The following is a 16,453-nucleotide window of genomic DNA, read 5'->3' as shown; positions in this document are numbered from 1 at the left end:
GCTGCATTGGCCCACTTTCCTTTATCAAGTCACCAGCCTAAAGTTTTTGTGTTCCTGGAATTAAATGGTGTTGCCCGGCTGGCTCACCATTACTGTGAACCTTCTCATGTCCCATGGTTGATTACACTTTGTAAGTAAACTTCTGTTAGCCATTCCACCGTAAAAAACCCTTCACGGAGAAAAAAATATTTTTATAAGTAACAATAACATTCCAAACACTTTTATGTGTAATCTTCATATCTCAAAAATTGGATCTGATACAGTAATTCTGTTGTCTGATTAGGATTCGGCACCCTCAAATCTATAAAGAAAAGCAAAAATTTTTGCCAGGAGGGAAATTACCAGCAGATGTATGTAGTTATTTAAATATGAGTGATCCTATACTGTTAATATATAAATGTAATTTTTACCATAATCACTGAATCTGTTTTTCACAAACTTGGTAGGGAGTCAGCAGCCATACTACATGCACAGAACATATCATCCACCAGAAGCTAATCATGTTCAGGCCCGGCCAGAACTGCTGGAAGAGGTGTTGGTGAGGCCACAGCTTACCCTGTGGTTGGAATGTGGGCTCCAATGCCCCAGTGCAGTGATGGGGACACTGTGCTGTAAAAATGGTGCCATCCTTCGCATGAGATGTAAAGCTGAGTTCCTGACTCTCTGTGGTCATAACAGATCTCTGGGCACCCTTTGTAAAGGGTAGGGTGTATCCTGATGTCCAAGCTAAATTGCCCACTTCGGCCTAGTCATTCTGGCCCCCAAATCGTCCCCTGTCTCTAACTGACTATCTCTCTCACCCATTCACCACCTAACAGCTGATGTGTGGTGAATGTACTGGGAAAAAAATGGCTACCGCCGCATCATCCAGGTGGGTGCTACAAGTGCTTTAAGTAGTGAGAAAAATGATATATAAATGGAATTAAATATCATTATTATTACTATTATTAACAGGTGCTACTAAAGGGCAGACAATTGCAACCTGACCTTATGTTTCTAAGAAAATGTGAAACCTAAAAACAGCAACCAAAATCATTAAATCATATCTGCGTTCGCTGTATTCATCACTATGACCATAAAATATAAATATCAATAAAATAAACTCTATCTTATATGAAGTAATTTGCAAACATTTAAATATCTTACCTCACCCGGTTGTGCATGTTCACAGAGAAATGTTTCATACTCAATTGCGAACATCGGTGCATTGTCATTAATGTCCAAAACTGTGATGAGGGCAATTCCCTTTCCAACTTGAGTGGGGTTGTCTGTTCAACAACAAATGAAAAAAAAAGGTAAGATAAACAATTTTCCATTTTCATACACATACAAATCTTTTTTATGAGTTTATGTTTTTATATACCAGCCCTATGAGTAGTAATGTAAGGTATATAAAATATATATATACACAGTATATATTGTAAGGTTTCTAAACTCTTTTGGGACTTCCCTCAACAGGACAACACGCCGAAGAGTGTCCCGAAGCACGATCGCCATGTCTGGGGGGGACAGCTTCACCATTGCCATAGCAACCACAGGCTTCCAGCACTGCAGCGGCTTGCTGCGAAAGCAAATCTGAGCCGACCACGGTCACACTATAAGTGCCTGTCGTCGATGGGTGATGCAAGGAACCTTATAAATGCAAGGAACAGTATAGTTGGCCACTAACCTGGCCAAGACCCTGCCGGACTGCTGTGTCTGTGTATAGCAGAGTGGGAGATCACGCTACAATAAATAACCCTGCTGTTCCTGCTTCAAGCTGAACAAAGCTGGTTTTGCTGAAGAGCTGAGACTCAGCCTCATGTTTTGGGGTGCAAGACAAGGACTCACACATCACAATATATATATATATATATATATATACTGTATATATATATGTATATATGTGTGTGTGTTTGTGTGTATATTTTTTAAAATGCTGTTCACTCTTTAAGATATACGAAAGCTGATTCAAGATACAGTATTTCAAAAAAGTGTTCTAACATTTTAAGATACAGTATCTGCAATACATTTAGATATATTTGAAATACATTTTCGAGTACCTCAAAAAAACTACATGTGAAATTCAAGATATCCTGAATTCACTTCCTATAAATTTCCTGTTCTTTCAATAGGACCTCCTGTCTATTTTAAGATATCTTGAAATGTATTTGAGATATCCTGAAATGAGCAGAACACTGTCCTGAAATATCATGAAATACATAGATACTTTGTATTGGAGAAATCTTAAACTGTATTGTAAGTATCTGAAAATAAAATTCAAATATCTTGAAATAAGTTAACATCATTTTTATAAGTATCTTAAAATGTATTTGACATATCTTGAAATGAGCGGGAGGTTTCTCTGAGATATCTTGAAATGCATTTCAGACATCTGAAAATAGACAGGAACCTATTTTAAGATATCTATAAATATATTTGAGATATCTCACATTGTAAATTTAAATAAGTAAATTGGATTATAAATATCTGAAAATTATATTAAAATATCTTGAAATAAGTTAACGTAATTTTTAAAAGTATCTATAAACGTATTTGAGATATCTTAAATTGTAAATTAAAAATCAGGAGTGTGCTCCTTTCGACTTTCTCGTATACTGAGATAGAGGAAAAGGTCATCAGAACCACTTCCAGTTGCGCAATATTTTTCAGATATTTCATGTTTTTGTTTCTCATCATAAATAATTGATAATATCGATACACAATCATTTATTTCTATTTATAATCAGACTTTATATTAAAATGATATTTTCGCACTTAACGAGGTCGAAAACAGTGGTCAAACTTTTTCATGATTACATATTCATTTGCTCAATTACGTGCAAAAAGTTATAGTCACCTAAAAACATAGAAAAAGTGTTAATATCATATAATATTTGTTGCAATAAATTGCTATAGGTAAAACTGCATTTAGCTACATTTAGTTATGATAAAGATGGTAGAAATTTTTTAAAAAATCATAAAATTTAATGTATTACCAGGAACACAACAGGAATGTAGCAGCTTATTGTTCCCATTACATCTTTATATTTACATGGCATGTTCAATGTTAACATGTTATTGTTAACCTAATGATGTCTAAATTAAAATAAAATTTAATGATTGAAATAACTGAAGTTATTGAAAGATAATGCGTTATATTGAATACAGTTTTTAATATTGTGTACACATTTATATTTCCATGATACAAAAAATTTGGGTGGTTGTTTAAATAAAATACTACTTCCGGTTGAGTAATTTTTCTCAAATTTCATATCTGTTTGCTTTTAATTATTATTAATATCTATACAAAATTTCATTAATCAATCTGTAATTATAACCGTAGTTTACTTGAAAATTCGCAAAAGTATTCAGTTAAAGTACCACTTCTGGTTGCCAGAAATGGCCCAAAAGTTGATAGGATTCCTTATTTTTGATATAAACCAGGTGTACAAAATCTCTTTGACCGAGGTAAAAGAGTTTTCGAGTTATCGTGTTTACACACGGACAGACATAATTTCAAAAATGGTGTTTTCGGACTCAGGAAGGTCTAAAACGTCAAGACTCATCAAAATCTCCAGGTCAAATTTTTTCACGATTCTTATACTTTCTCTATACTATGTATACAAGAAAGTAAAAATGTAAATTGTATTGTAAATATCTGAAAATGATATTCAAATATTCTGAATAAGTTAGTGTCATGTTTAACTGTATCGTATTTGAGATATCTTAAAATGTGCAGGAGGTTTCTCTAGGATACCTTGAAGTGCATTTCAAACATCTGAAAATAGACAGGAACCTATTTTAAGATATCTATAAATGTATTTGAGATATCTTAAATTGTAAATTTAAATATGCCAATTGTATTGCAAATACCCTGAAATAAGTTCACATCATTTTAAAGATAACTTAAAATGTATTTAAGATATCTTGAAATTAACTTAAAGATCTCTTGATATACATTTTTAGGTATGTGAAATAGAGTCGAGAGCCATTTTAAGATATCATGAAATGAATTTGAGATATCTAAAAATGTATTTCAGATATCTGAACCATGAGTCAATATACAGTGATCCCTCGCTATATCGCGCTTCGTCTTTCGCGGCTTCACTCCATCGCGGATTTTAAATGTAAGCATATGTGAATATATATCGCGGATTTTTCACTGCTTCGCGGATGTCTGCGGTCTACAGTATGTGTGCTTCCTCAGTTGATTTGCCCATTTGAATTCAAACAAGGGACGCATTTGAATTGAAACAAGGGACGCTATTGGCGGATGGCTGAGAAGCTACCCAATCAGAGCATGCGGTTAAGTTCCTGTGTGCTGCTGATTGGCTCAGCGACGGAGTGCTGCATTAACCAGGAAGTCTAATCTCACTCATTTTGCATTAACGTGCACAAGCGCCAACAGAAGATGCAAATGATTGCAGAAAAGGTACAAGTTTTGGATATGTTGAAGGAAGGAAACAGCTACACCGCTGCAGGACACCATTACAGCATAAATGAGTCCACGATTCTTTTTATTTAAAAAGGAGGAAAAGCATATAAGATCTACGGCCGCAGTGTCTTTTAACCAGGGCGCAAACTGAGTTGCAAGTGGACGTTTTAAGGCAGCAGTCTGGATGGAATCTGCTTTAGGGATTTGGATTGAAGAGTGCTGGAAGAAGAACAACGGCGGTGCTACACAGTCGCCTGAAGAGGCTCCTTTAGAAGAGCTGTAACGCTATCCTTTGTTGTGCAGTAAAATTAAACTCATCGTTATCGGACAAGTCGTCGTGTCATTGTTGGTGAGTAACCATAATTAATTATTTACTGTACACACATTTTACTGTATACAATTTTTCTTGCATTGTACATATTTATTGCTGGTGGCCTGTCTGTCGTAATGGCTGTAACATATGTGATATCGGAGACGCTCGATATCTTTAAAATAATATTTAGGTTTTACTGTATGTAAACTGTGTTTACATACATAATTTCAACATATCTTACCTAATATCTAAGAGAATACAAAGGGTTTATGCTGTATAATTGTGCGTGAAATGTTTATAATAGTGTGGGAGAGTTTATAAGGGCTTAAAATATATAAAAACTAGGGGGCTCCGCCCCCTGCTCGCTTCGCTCGCCAACCCCTGGTGTTGGGAATGACAAAGAGCGTGATGTATGAATGAGATATAGAATAGTGTGAAGGTGTAGATGATGCAAATAGAAAGCAAACAATAAAGTGTGTGGCACAGTGTAAAGGTTTATTTGAAAATTTCTTTGTACACGCCGTTTAAGTGTAAAAGGTAATTCCAGCTCAGAACTTGTAAGGTCATTTAAGATGGTTATTGTTGTGATCAGAGTCAAGTTTGTCAGAACTTAGAAAGAGTTGTGTCTCTCCAGGAAGTAATGGAATGACTTGGGTATTTATGTTTTCCACATTAATATTTTTTGGACATAATATAGTGCGTTGTGTTAAAAGGGGCATTTGGTCTAATGAGATTGCTGTTCCAAATGTCTCTGTAACTAAGTCGTCGCAGATTAAGGCTTGAGGAATTGTAATAATATGTGGCTGAAGTCAATCTGTATTGGTGAGTGTACCATCTCTCAGTTGTAATAAGCAATTGTTATGATCTGGTTCTGGACATCGTATCTTTTTTACTAACTGTATCTTTTGAAAGCAATGCCAATTGTCTGCGTATTTTAAGGTGCACTGAACAATAGCTGAGTGCATGGCATCTGGAAGAATAGCTAATCACTGTTTAAAATCTCCTCCTAATAAAAGTACCTTTCCTCCAAATGGAATATTATTATTCATAAACGTTTGTAGAAGTTTATGAATGGTGTTGAGTAAGTGACTTCATGCCATTGAACATTCATCAATAAACAACATTTTTTCAAGACGGATGTCACGTGCAGTGCCACCGTTAATGTTCATAGTGGATACCGATTTGTAGGATCTAATGCAGTTGATAAAGATTTCACTTTCAGGTACATCGTCAGTTAGAAGCTTCTGTAGATATTCAGGATATGAATGTAAAGAAGGCAGTCTAATTTGACCCTTTTGACAACAACGTGTAAATGTATTACTTGTATTGCCAGTTGTTTCTTCAGGGAAGTGAACTGAATGACAATGATTGCAAATGACATTCATTAATCCGAATGAATTTTCCTGGCGTATGTTTTGCTTGTGCCGTTTGAGAGGCGCGTTGTTGCATGTGTAGTATTTGGGACGTGTTGTTTTGGAGCTGTAATCGATTTGCCTGTGCTGTGTGAGACGCCCGTTGTAGCCTTCGCTGCCATTAACGTATGTCTGAGACGGGAGGTGTTTCGTTTTGAATCCGTGCCTGTTGTGATGCAGCACTTTGATTGATAGTTTGCGTAATGTGGATCTAGGATGTAGATTTGTGCATATTTGCGTTGTTGATTTGTTTCAGGGTGCACTGTTCTAATGCGATGCAGTATTTGTGCACATATGCGAAAGCAGTATGGGCCATTGCCTTTTGGTGGCCTGATATTTACTCCGGTATATGCAAAAGCAAATGAACTATTGTAGGATCTAATGCAGTTCATAAAGTTTTTACTTTTAGGTACATCGTTAGTTAGAAGCTTTAGTTGAGCTTTGCGTTTTTGGAGTCAAGACATTTTTTCTTTTAGAAATATGGATAAGTAATAAGGAGTATTGCACTCACTGTTAATATGTTTCCTTTTCTGCAGTTGAACGGTTAATAGTGCTTTATTGTAAGGAGATCCACCAATGCTGACACCCATGCTGTCTAGTGTGAAGGTGTTGATGTTCACTTTAGAATATGTGGCTTTGGGTGTCACTTCTTATGGATGTGTGTGTGGGGGGTGGGGGTTGAGGATTGTTGTTGCGCGAGCGTCTTCTTTCTTTTTGTGTTCCTGTGTCTTGTTGAATCCCCCTCTTTGTGTGTGTCCCGTCCCTTGCTTGTAGGGTCTGTGGGGTGGTTTGTCTGCCTTTCTCGGCTCCTCAGCCGACTCTCGCGGACTCTTTTTGCGCCTGCGCAGTACGTCTTTTTGCAGCTACGGCCCATTGCAGGCACCGACTCTCGCGGACTCTTTTTGCGCCTGCGCAGTACGTCTTTTTGCAGCTACGGCCCATTGCCGGATGTGCCTGCGTCCATCATCCGGTTTAGCATTCTCGGTTAGTAATATGGATAACCATATAAACATATGGTTTCTACTTCGCGGATTTTCTTATTTCGCGGGTGGCTCTGGAACGCAACCCCCGCGATGGAGGAGGGATTACTGTACATACATCTTAAATTTTGAGATACATTAAGATTGCAATGTGAAGATCTGACAGTTGTAGTTACAGGGATGCTGGTTGGGTCAGAGGGTGAAGAAGCTCACTCGTCTTCAGTTAGTTAAACGGTTAGTTAGCTTCTGTCTTCTTCAACACTGCCTCCCTGCCTGTTATAAAGCCTCCTCTACTTCTCTCTATCCTGTGCCACTTCGTCCAAATTTCATTCCCTTGCTCCTCTGTTTCTTGCTTCCTCTACCACCATATTCTTCTAAGCTCTTTCTTGGCTTTCCTGCTGTTCCCCTTCCCACTTGAAACCGTCTTTCCCCTCTTCTTGCTGTTCTTGAGTCGTCCATGTGCCATACATGTCCTGCCCATTGTATCTTTCTCGATGCGCCTATTTCACTCAACTCCATTTGACCAGACTTTTCTTTTAAATCCTCGTTTCTCGTCTTCATTGTCTATTGTTATACAGGCTGGATGGGTCTGTGTTGTCTTCTGCAGTTTGCTCATTTAACCATAATGCCTGGCCTCTTAAAAATGTAGACAGCAAACTTTGTGTTGACGTCTTCCAGTTATCTACTGCTCTTGCTAACCAGCTCGTGATCAGTCAAATGGTAACTTCCAAGTTTATCGTGCAAGCTTATTATGTATGAAGTTTGCGGGATTGGATTTTGCTGCCACATTTTGTAAACCAATATTGTTAAAAAAAACAATTTCACTCCTTATTCTCCAAAACATCTAATTAACGTGATCCTAATTGGTTGTGCCAGCTGCAGATTTAAGGTGGCACAGTGATCATGTTTGGCACACCCGTGACTACACCATAGACTGGCGCTCTGCCTGAAGTTGATTGAGTTCTGCCTTCACGTGATGTTTCTGTGGGAGCTGCTGTACCCCATTTCTTTACACCAGAATCAAATCCACAAGTCAATTAAATTAAAACTTTAAGTTTGCGCGGATCCTAAGGAAACTTCTATTAATGTAAATCACCGCATACAGTGCATAAATAACTTACACTTACATTAGCAATGTGAAATGAAAAGGTAGGCAGCTGCTGCCTCATAATCTTATATATTTAGACCAAAAGAAAAGTCATTTCTAAAAGAATTATTTGCAGCAATCAAAGTCGATTAAACAAAAGAAATAAACCCGAATGAGCTGTTCTGCTGTTTGATTCCCAGAAAAGAACTATAGGCGCCAGACAGCCTGCTGGATCCCTTGCATTAAAGCAATTAGCATGGAGGAAGAACAATAAAGAGAAAAAAAATTAATTGCTTCATCCATTAGTAGCCACTAATTTTTTTTTTTACTTTCAATTATAAATGGTGCTGCTATTACTTTGAAAATAATTAATATAATCTGCAAGAAAAATCTCAGCACCTTGCTCCTGTTTAATTGTATTTTTCTCAATTCAAATAACCAACTCTTTGTATTTCGTGATTAGGAGATTTATGGTTATCAAAAACTAGGAGTTGGGCAGAGATGCTCCATTTTAACCAATTGCATGCTGTGTCATTTGATTTAATCTGATTAACCATGTATGTAGGAATTTGTTTAATTATTTTATACTTCATCAAGTGAGATCTCACTTACGTTCACCCGGGCCATTTTATTTCTGTCACAAAAAGCCACACATTCTATAGACCTTCACGGAGGACCACACTACTGTTTTTCAACCAGTAATTAAAAATGTGGCTCCTGGTACACTCAAATAGCATAAGGAAAACACGACCACGCCAGTTTAAAACTAGTTCCGTTAAGGTGAATGGAAGGAAACATGAACCGATTAAAAGGCATAACTTTTTTTTGATAGGCGCATTACATGACCACATTTGTTGCTGAGGGTCATTTTTGAAGATAACAAATACGTTAAAGAGCTGAGCATCACTTTTTTGAAATACAATCACTATCTATCACTTCACCCATCCATTGGCCTATCTGTTTTTTTTCCATGTTTATACCATTCCACGACCCTCTGTCTGAATGGAGTTTGTGCATTCTTCAGATATATGAGTGGATCAAATGAATTTGTAATTCTGTGAGAATGAGCGCTTGCGTGAGTGTGCCTTACAACAAGACCTGCAGAATTTGTTTCATCCTTCTACTCATTACTGATGGAATACAAGAGAGGACCCGAAAATTCCCGAAAGTGGTCAGTAGGATGATATAAGTCCTCAAATATGCCACTAGGTATCGTATGCTCAATCAGTCCATTGAGTGGCATAATGTGGAATTGATCGAGTGTGTAGTTCTGGCATTTATTCCACAATTGAGCAGGTGGTGATTTTTGTTCTCTTAATGAACATGGCTAATTTTAAAGAGGAAATGATGATCATGATTTTCTACACTGAGAGATTTGTTCATAAACTGCTCCTCATAGACACTTTGTATTCCTGAGGTGTCTCCGGGAGAGCATCAAAAAAAAAATCAACACGGAACATGAACAATCCAAATCTGCACACCGGAATCAGAAACATTCTGCACATATTTTGAGGGTGAACTTATTTTATTTTAAATTTTCGCACTGTAGTTTGTTATTTTTGTTTTTGTTCATGGGTGCGACCATCTTGTGTATTTTCTGATGGTAGTTGATCGCATCTGTTGCTACCACATTAAGGTTGTGATGCGTAATAACATTAGGTCAGCACCGTTTAAGATGGCGGCAAGCTATCGGTAAAACCACGTTTTTGGATGTAAAAGCAAACAATTGTATTTAGCTAACAACAGACCTTTGTATACTGGGTTTTTATTGCTCATTAGGTGTCCTGGGTTTTTATACAGGAATATTTCCAGTAATATTAAATTAATAAATATGCAAATAAATAAAAGTACTATGAAATGAGACAATAAAGAAAAACAGCATGAAATGTGAGTGTAAATAAAACATGTCATAAAACATTATTTTTGTTGCTCATTTATTCATTTCATTTTGTGTTCCTCTAAATGCAACATGAAACGCTGCTTGAATTTAAAACTGTCCCTCTCACTCATCAAAGCGGAGAGGGTGGGCACTTCCCTGTGCTGAGTTTTAATTGGTGAAATGTCAATACATCAGACTTAAACCTTCGGCTATCAAATGCCATGTTTACAGTTGACATTTTAGATGCAGACTTCTAATAATGAATTAAAATTGTATAGACTGTCTATACATAGCACACCTTAGTAGTAGTTTTCATTATCTAGGTGTGCCAGGATGGTATAAAGTGTAAGGAAAAACCGCATAGCACTATTGTGACAATTTGAAAACTGTAGGAAATCCTGCCGACCACGCCAGTTGTGGACTAGTAGGGGGTCGTTGCAACACCCCAAACCTCAGACACAACTTTACAGACTCCAGTTCATTCATATCAATTACCTTGTAAAAATGCTGCAACAATGGCATAAATCAACACAATTCCAAATGACTTCCTTTCCTCTTTCTCCTTCCACTCCTCCTGGCGGGCTTTGTCCACTTTCACTCGACTCCAGCTTGCCGGGATAAGGTCAAGTGGTCTCTTTTATCTTGGATCCCAGAGTACTTCCAGTGCTAGGGCACAGCCCAATGGAAGTCAATCAGAAATCCCACAAAGTGTTAATCCCTTCAGTCCCCCCCTGGTGGCCCCCACAGGGCTGCAACATGGGACTACAGGTTCCTGATGGGAATCTTAAACCAGGGAGCCTGACACCTAATGTTTTGGGGGAGAAAATGTCCAGAATGAAGTCTCCTCCCCATTCCTTCCGTTATACTGGGATTCCCGGCCGGGTAAGAATCCGTGTTAGGTCCAAGCCAGGATGCCAGTCTCTGCATGCCATCCATGACATTACAAAGTGTATGACTGCCATTGGCTGATAATCATCAAAAAAGTCTACATTTTGCATTTTTGGGTGAATATCATTCCATAATATTTTTGATGGGTCCTAAAATGGTTTGTGTGAACGGAGCTGTACACAGTCAAAGCTATGCCTGAGAGTGCACTTGTGAGATGAAACTTGTGTGAATATATCCTGTGCAGACCTGCAACTGCCTGGCGAGCACTGAGCTTCAAGCTTGTTTGGCCAGCTAACCCCCACTTCTTACCATCCTGAATAACAAATAATAAAAAGTGTAAGGCTACTAAAACACATATGCATTTTCAGGTACTTTGCTTAATGGTAGATTCCATACATTTGAAAGGCACCATACTGGAATTAAAGCTGTCGACTTTGCTAATTAATTAATTTTCCGGTAATGGCTTCTGATTTGTATGCAATGCTGCCAAGACAGACGAAGTGGCTCCGCACAGCCTTTAATGGAACAAGAACATTCAAAAGATTGACAAATGGAAATTCATATTGTATACAGTAATTAGTCACGCTTTAGTCATTTGTATGATGCTCCTTTGAGGTCCACTTAATATTTTTAAACACTCTTACTGTGTCTTCACCTATACTTTCTTTGTGTCCTGCTTTATACTATATTCTATTCCTCTTAATTTAGCTTCATCTCAAAATTCATTGCAACTTTTTGTCTTGATGTAATTGAAGAGCTCAGTTCCAAAATCAGCTAAGTACAAAAGATAAATTTTGGAGATAAATAGGAAAATCTGGGTCCGTAAGCAGATTTTGAAACTAAATCCCTACAACTATAGCGCTACACTGTTGCAATTAGCAGGTTTTGAAGCTCAAACATATTTTCGGCGCATGACCAACTGCATGAAAATTCACAATCACGTGTTCACTAAATTTTACCAAAAGGTGTACAGTGATCCCTCGCTATATCGCGCTTCGCCTTTCGCGGCTTCACTCCATCGTGGATTTTATATGTAGGCATATTTAAATATATACAGTAATCCCTCCTCCATCGCGGGGTGTGAGCTGCCGCCTTCAACAGCTTTGTACCAGCGGTGCTTCGCATACTTAAAAGCCAAACAGCCCTATTGATTTGTTTGCTTCACTCCTTTGAAGAGAAAGATATGTTTGCATTCTTTTAATTGTGAGACGAAACTGTCATCTCTGTCTTGTCATGGAGCACAGTTTAAACTTTTGAAAAAGAGACAAATGTTTGTTTGCAGTGTTTGAATAAAGTTCCTGTCTGTACAACCTCCTGTGTTTCTGTGCAAATCTGTGAACCAAGCGTGACAATATAAAAATAACCATATAAACACATGGTTTCTACTTCGCGGATTTTCTTATTTCGCGGGTGGCTCTGGAACGCAACCCCCGCGATGGAGGAGGGATTACTGTAATTAGCAGATTTTGGAACTCACATCTTCAATTGCGTAATAATGCGTATACCTTAAATAGCTTGGTAACCACAAAAATTGTTTACATGTAAGCTAAAAAATCTTATTAATAATAATAATTAAAAGAAATAATAATAATAAGTTACATTTATAGAGCACCTTTCATAAACCCAAGGTCGCTTTACTGACAGGGTAGAAAAAAAAATCACAGAAGACAAACATTCGCAAGAGGAAAATTTTGAGTTGAGATTTAAAGGTGGAGAAAGAAGAGCAATCTCGGAGAGACTGAGGAAGAGAGTTCCAGAGTTGAGGGGCCATAACACTGAAGGACCTGCTTGCCAGGGTGGACAGTCTGGTGCGTGGGACAGCGCCAGGACCTGAGAGAGTGACAAGGAGTGTAAGAAGCTAGGAGCTGAGTGAGGTAGAGGGGGGCAAGGTTATGTAGGGCTTTGAAGGTGAGAATTTCAAATTTAATCCTTGTTGGAACCGGTAACCAGTGAAGTTGGGAGAGAACAGGGAAGATGTATGCAGAACGCTTTGTGTGGGTAAGGACTCTGGCTGCGGAGTTCTGAATGTACTGTAGCTTCTGTAAAGATTTTGCAGGGAGGCCGGTGGACAATAATCAATAAGAGACATTATGAAACAATGAACCAGAGTTTGAGCATCATTAAAGGACAAAAATGGACGAAGACAGGCAATGTTACAGAGATGAGAGAATGAAATTTTGGAAAGAGACGTAATGTGTAGCTCAAAATTAAGTGATGAAGCCTACCAGTAACGCTTCAGTTTTATTGGCATTAAGTTTGACAAAAGTTTTTTTCCATCCAGAGCTTAAGATCAGTGATGCAGTCAGTGATTGTGCTGGGAGGCGAGTCTGTAGGGGAGTGTGTACTAAGATATATCTGTATATCATCTGCATAGCAGTGGAAGTTAAGGCCATGTCTATGAATACTCTGACCCAAAGGAAGGGTATAAAGTAGAAAGAGTAATGGCCCAAGGACTGAACCCTGAGGGACACCACGCGACACAGGTGAGGTGAAGGATTTATATCATCTGAGTGTGACAAACTGTTGCCTATTAGAAAGATTTGATGTGAATCATTGAAGGGCTAAGCCAGATATCCCTACAGTGGAGAGACTTGGACATAAACTGTAACAATTATGGGATTATTTCCAAATTCCTTCAACTAAAAACAATCAAACAATCAATCAATGAATCAATAAATACTTACAACTTTCCATTGCTAGAAGTGTAATATTATGGACAGCATTCATTTCTCGGTCTAGTTGCTTTGCTGTGCTAATGACACCTGTTGTGGCATCAATGTTGAAGTATCTTTCTAGGTCAGTATTACGATCAATTGAGTACCTGCAAACAAAATTAAAATATATAATTATATACATCTAATTGAGAAGTATTTGTACAAATTTATAATATTGACACTTTATTTTTACTTTACTTGCTTCTGAAACAGCAGACATGGCCAGAGTGCGCATCTGCCCAACGTGCTCCTGGGTATGATCATCTCAATGCCCATCAACTCAAACAGTTAATAAAAGCTTTTATTCTTTAAGATGTTTTGATTTATTTGTGCTTATGCAAAACAAAAAGTTCAAATAATTCTTTACTCCATGGCCAATAGATCCTTAAAGACAGATCCTAACAGAGGATCGTAATTAGGGTCTTTATAATTGCTCAAACTTGGGACTGTGGGTGTGCCTGGCTTCTGTCTGGGCACATTTTTAATTTAATTTGTGAATTTACTAAACATGTATTACATGTGTATGAGGACCTCTAAAAACTTCTGGGCTGCCAGGGAACCCAGGGTACCAGACTGCTGTACTTGGTGCATGATCTGGCCATGGCTTTACCTACATTACAGTTTACAGTAAAACTATTACAGTATGTTTGCGAGAAAAAGTGTGTGAACCCTTCAGAGTTTCCAGGATCACTTCATTAATTACTCAAAACACTGTGGTCTGATCTTTAACTAAGTCACAATAATAGAAAACACACACTTCTTTACCCAGTCTCTAGCTCTTTCTGGGCATCTAACGCAGCTACCTGCTTTTCTAAATTATCCTTCTTTGGGTTTTGTTGGGCAGTGTCTCTATTTGGTGCCACTGTTTCCTAACTAGAAATAACCATTAATCAACAGAAAAAGAAGGTTTGATCTGATGATTCAGTTAATTAATTACCAGTTTTGCCTTCAGCAATGCTAGTCATTAATTAAAACAATTAATATGACACCCACCCAGGGAACAGCAAATTAATGTGGGCTGAATTAGGGATCTCTGTTTCATTTTCCACCCAGAACACTAGAAATATGAAGAGATCTCTATAATATATGAAGGAGGTACATAAATGGGTAAATGTTACTTTCACTTTCTCTGTTGTGATCCAGAAGTGGCAAAAGACCCATTTTCAAGAAATAAGCCAAACACATTTGCTACAATTAACAAAGTAGTACAATTTATTTATATCAGTGAAGATGGATATTTGTAAGTATATGTATAGATATACAGTAGATGAATATAGATACAGTATATAGACAAAAGACAATAAAAAAAACACAAAACAAAGTTACAATAGGCTTAGTTAAACTTTTTCTCTCTTATAGAAAGAAGCACGTGACTTATGAATTCTATCTCTTGGCTTAGAGAGATGTTTGCTTTTTTCACCCATAGAAAAAGGCACATAACTTTTGAATTCTGATCTTTCAGTTCATGTTAACTGCCAAGGTGGTCTCCAACTTCACACCTTGTTTCGTTATTTTATTACATTACCTTAAATAGTAACACATGATGACAGGAAGTGTGCAATGTGTGCCAGAGTATCATTGTCAGAGTATAAAGGGCAGCATCGTGCACTTACCTGTCCAAGTTTGTGGAAATGCTAAATCGCTGTAAGAATTAGGTCTATTTTATAAAAAAGTACGTAAACAACCTCCGATGATATCGCCTTATAATATTTGGATCACTTGGATTTCAGGATGTTTTATAGACAAAGGGATCTGTATGTATATATATATATATATATATATATATATATATATATATACAGGGTAGGATTCAAAAGTATTGAGCCTTTGTTCAAAAAGACAAATTTATTGAGCAAATCGGTACAACTAATTAATAGTCTTCAAAATAGGCACCTCCTGCATTAATACACTTTTGTAGGCGGCTTTTCCATGACTCGAAGGCGTCCAAGTAGGCCTGTTCCGGGATGGCTGCAAGGGCTGCCTTGACATTTGCTTGGATGTCCTCGATCGAGTCGAAGCGTTTTCCTTTCAGGCTGATTTTAAGCGCGGAAACAAGAAGAAGTCAAAAGGCGACACGTCCGGACTGTAGGGAGGCTGGGGGACCACCGGAACGTTCACCCAGGCCAGGTAGGCGCTCACGATGAAGGCGGTGTGGCTGGGCGCGTTATCGTGGTGAAGCTTCCAGCTGTCCTTAATGTCCCTTCGCTTGCGCGCGACGCTTCTTTTCAGCCTTTTCAGGACTTCCAAGTAGTAAGCAGCATTCACGGTCTGTCCGTGCGGGACAAACTCGTAGTGGATGATCCCCTTCACTCCGAAGAAGGCAATGAGCATGGTCTTCGTCTTCGACGCGTACCGTTGCTCTAACGAACTTTCCATTCCGCCGTTAAATGCACTACCGCACAGTGGTTCCCGTCAAGGCCGATCCTACCGCTCCGAAAGCTCGGAGCGGTAGGAGCTCCATTGCGTTGTGAAGCCAACACCCACCGTCGCCGGCAAGTGGGGCGCGCGGCGAGGTACGTTCACGTCAGAACAAAATGAGGCTCATTACTTTTGAATCCTACCCTGTATATATATATATATGTATATATATATAGTTGCAGATGGCCAGGGCCCATGCCTGGCCAGGATGCCCCTGCAGCATATGTTTCGAGACAGCAAGCATGGGAGATCCAGTACCTTCCCCTGGATGCTAGATGGCAGCCTCCCTGGGTTGCAGCGGTGCCTTGGACTCCCGCAGGGCTTCATGGGAGTTGGAGTTTGGTG

The 16,453-nt window shown here is 38.4% G+C and overlaps 1 protein-coding gene across 1 annotated transcript in view; it reads right to left on the bottom strand.

Moving 5' to 3' along the window:
- LOC114653209 (cadherin-7-like) overlaps positions 1-16,453 on the bottom strand; it is a 322,615-nt gene that overhangs the window by 56,967 nt on the left and 249,195 nt on the right. The window contains 2 exon segments of the mRNA XM_051929318.1: positions 1,147-1,268; positions 13,661-13,797. Coding sequence (XP_051785278.1) covers positions 1,147-1,268; positions 13,661-13,797 — 259 coding nt within the window.

This window comes from Erpetoichthys calabaricus, chromosome 6 (genome assembly GCF_900747795.2).
Source record: "Erpetoichthys calabaricus chromosome 6, fErpCal1.3, whole genome shotgun sequence".
NCBI lineage: Eukaryota > Metazoa > Chordata > Cladistia > Polypteriformes > Polypteridae > Erpetoichthys > Erpetoichthys calabaricus.
Note: the sequence above shows the minus strand (reverse complement) of the source record. Positions and strands in the feature narration are given on the sequence as shown.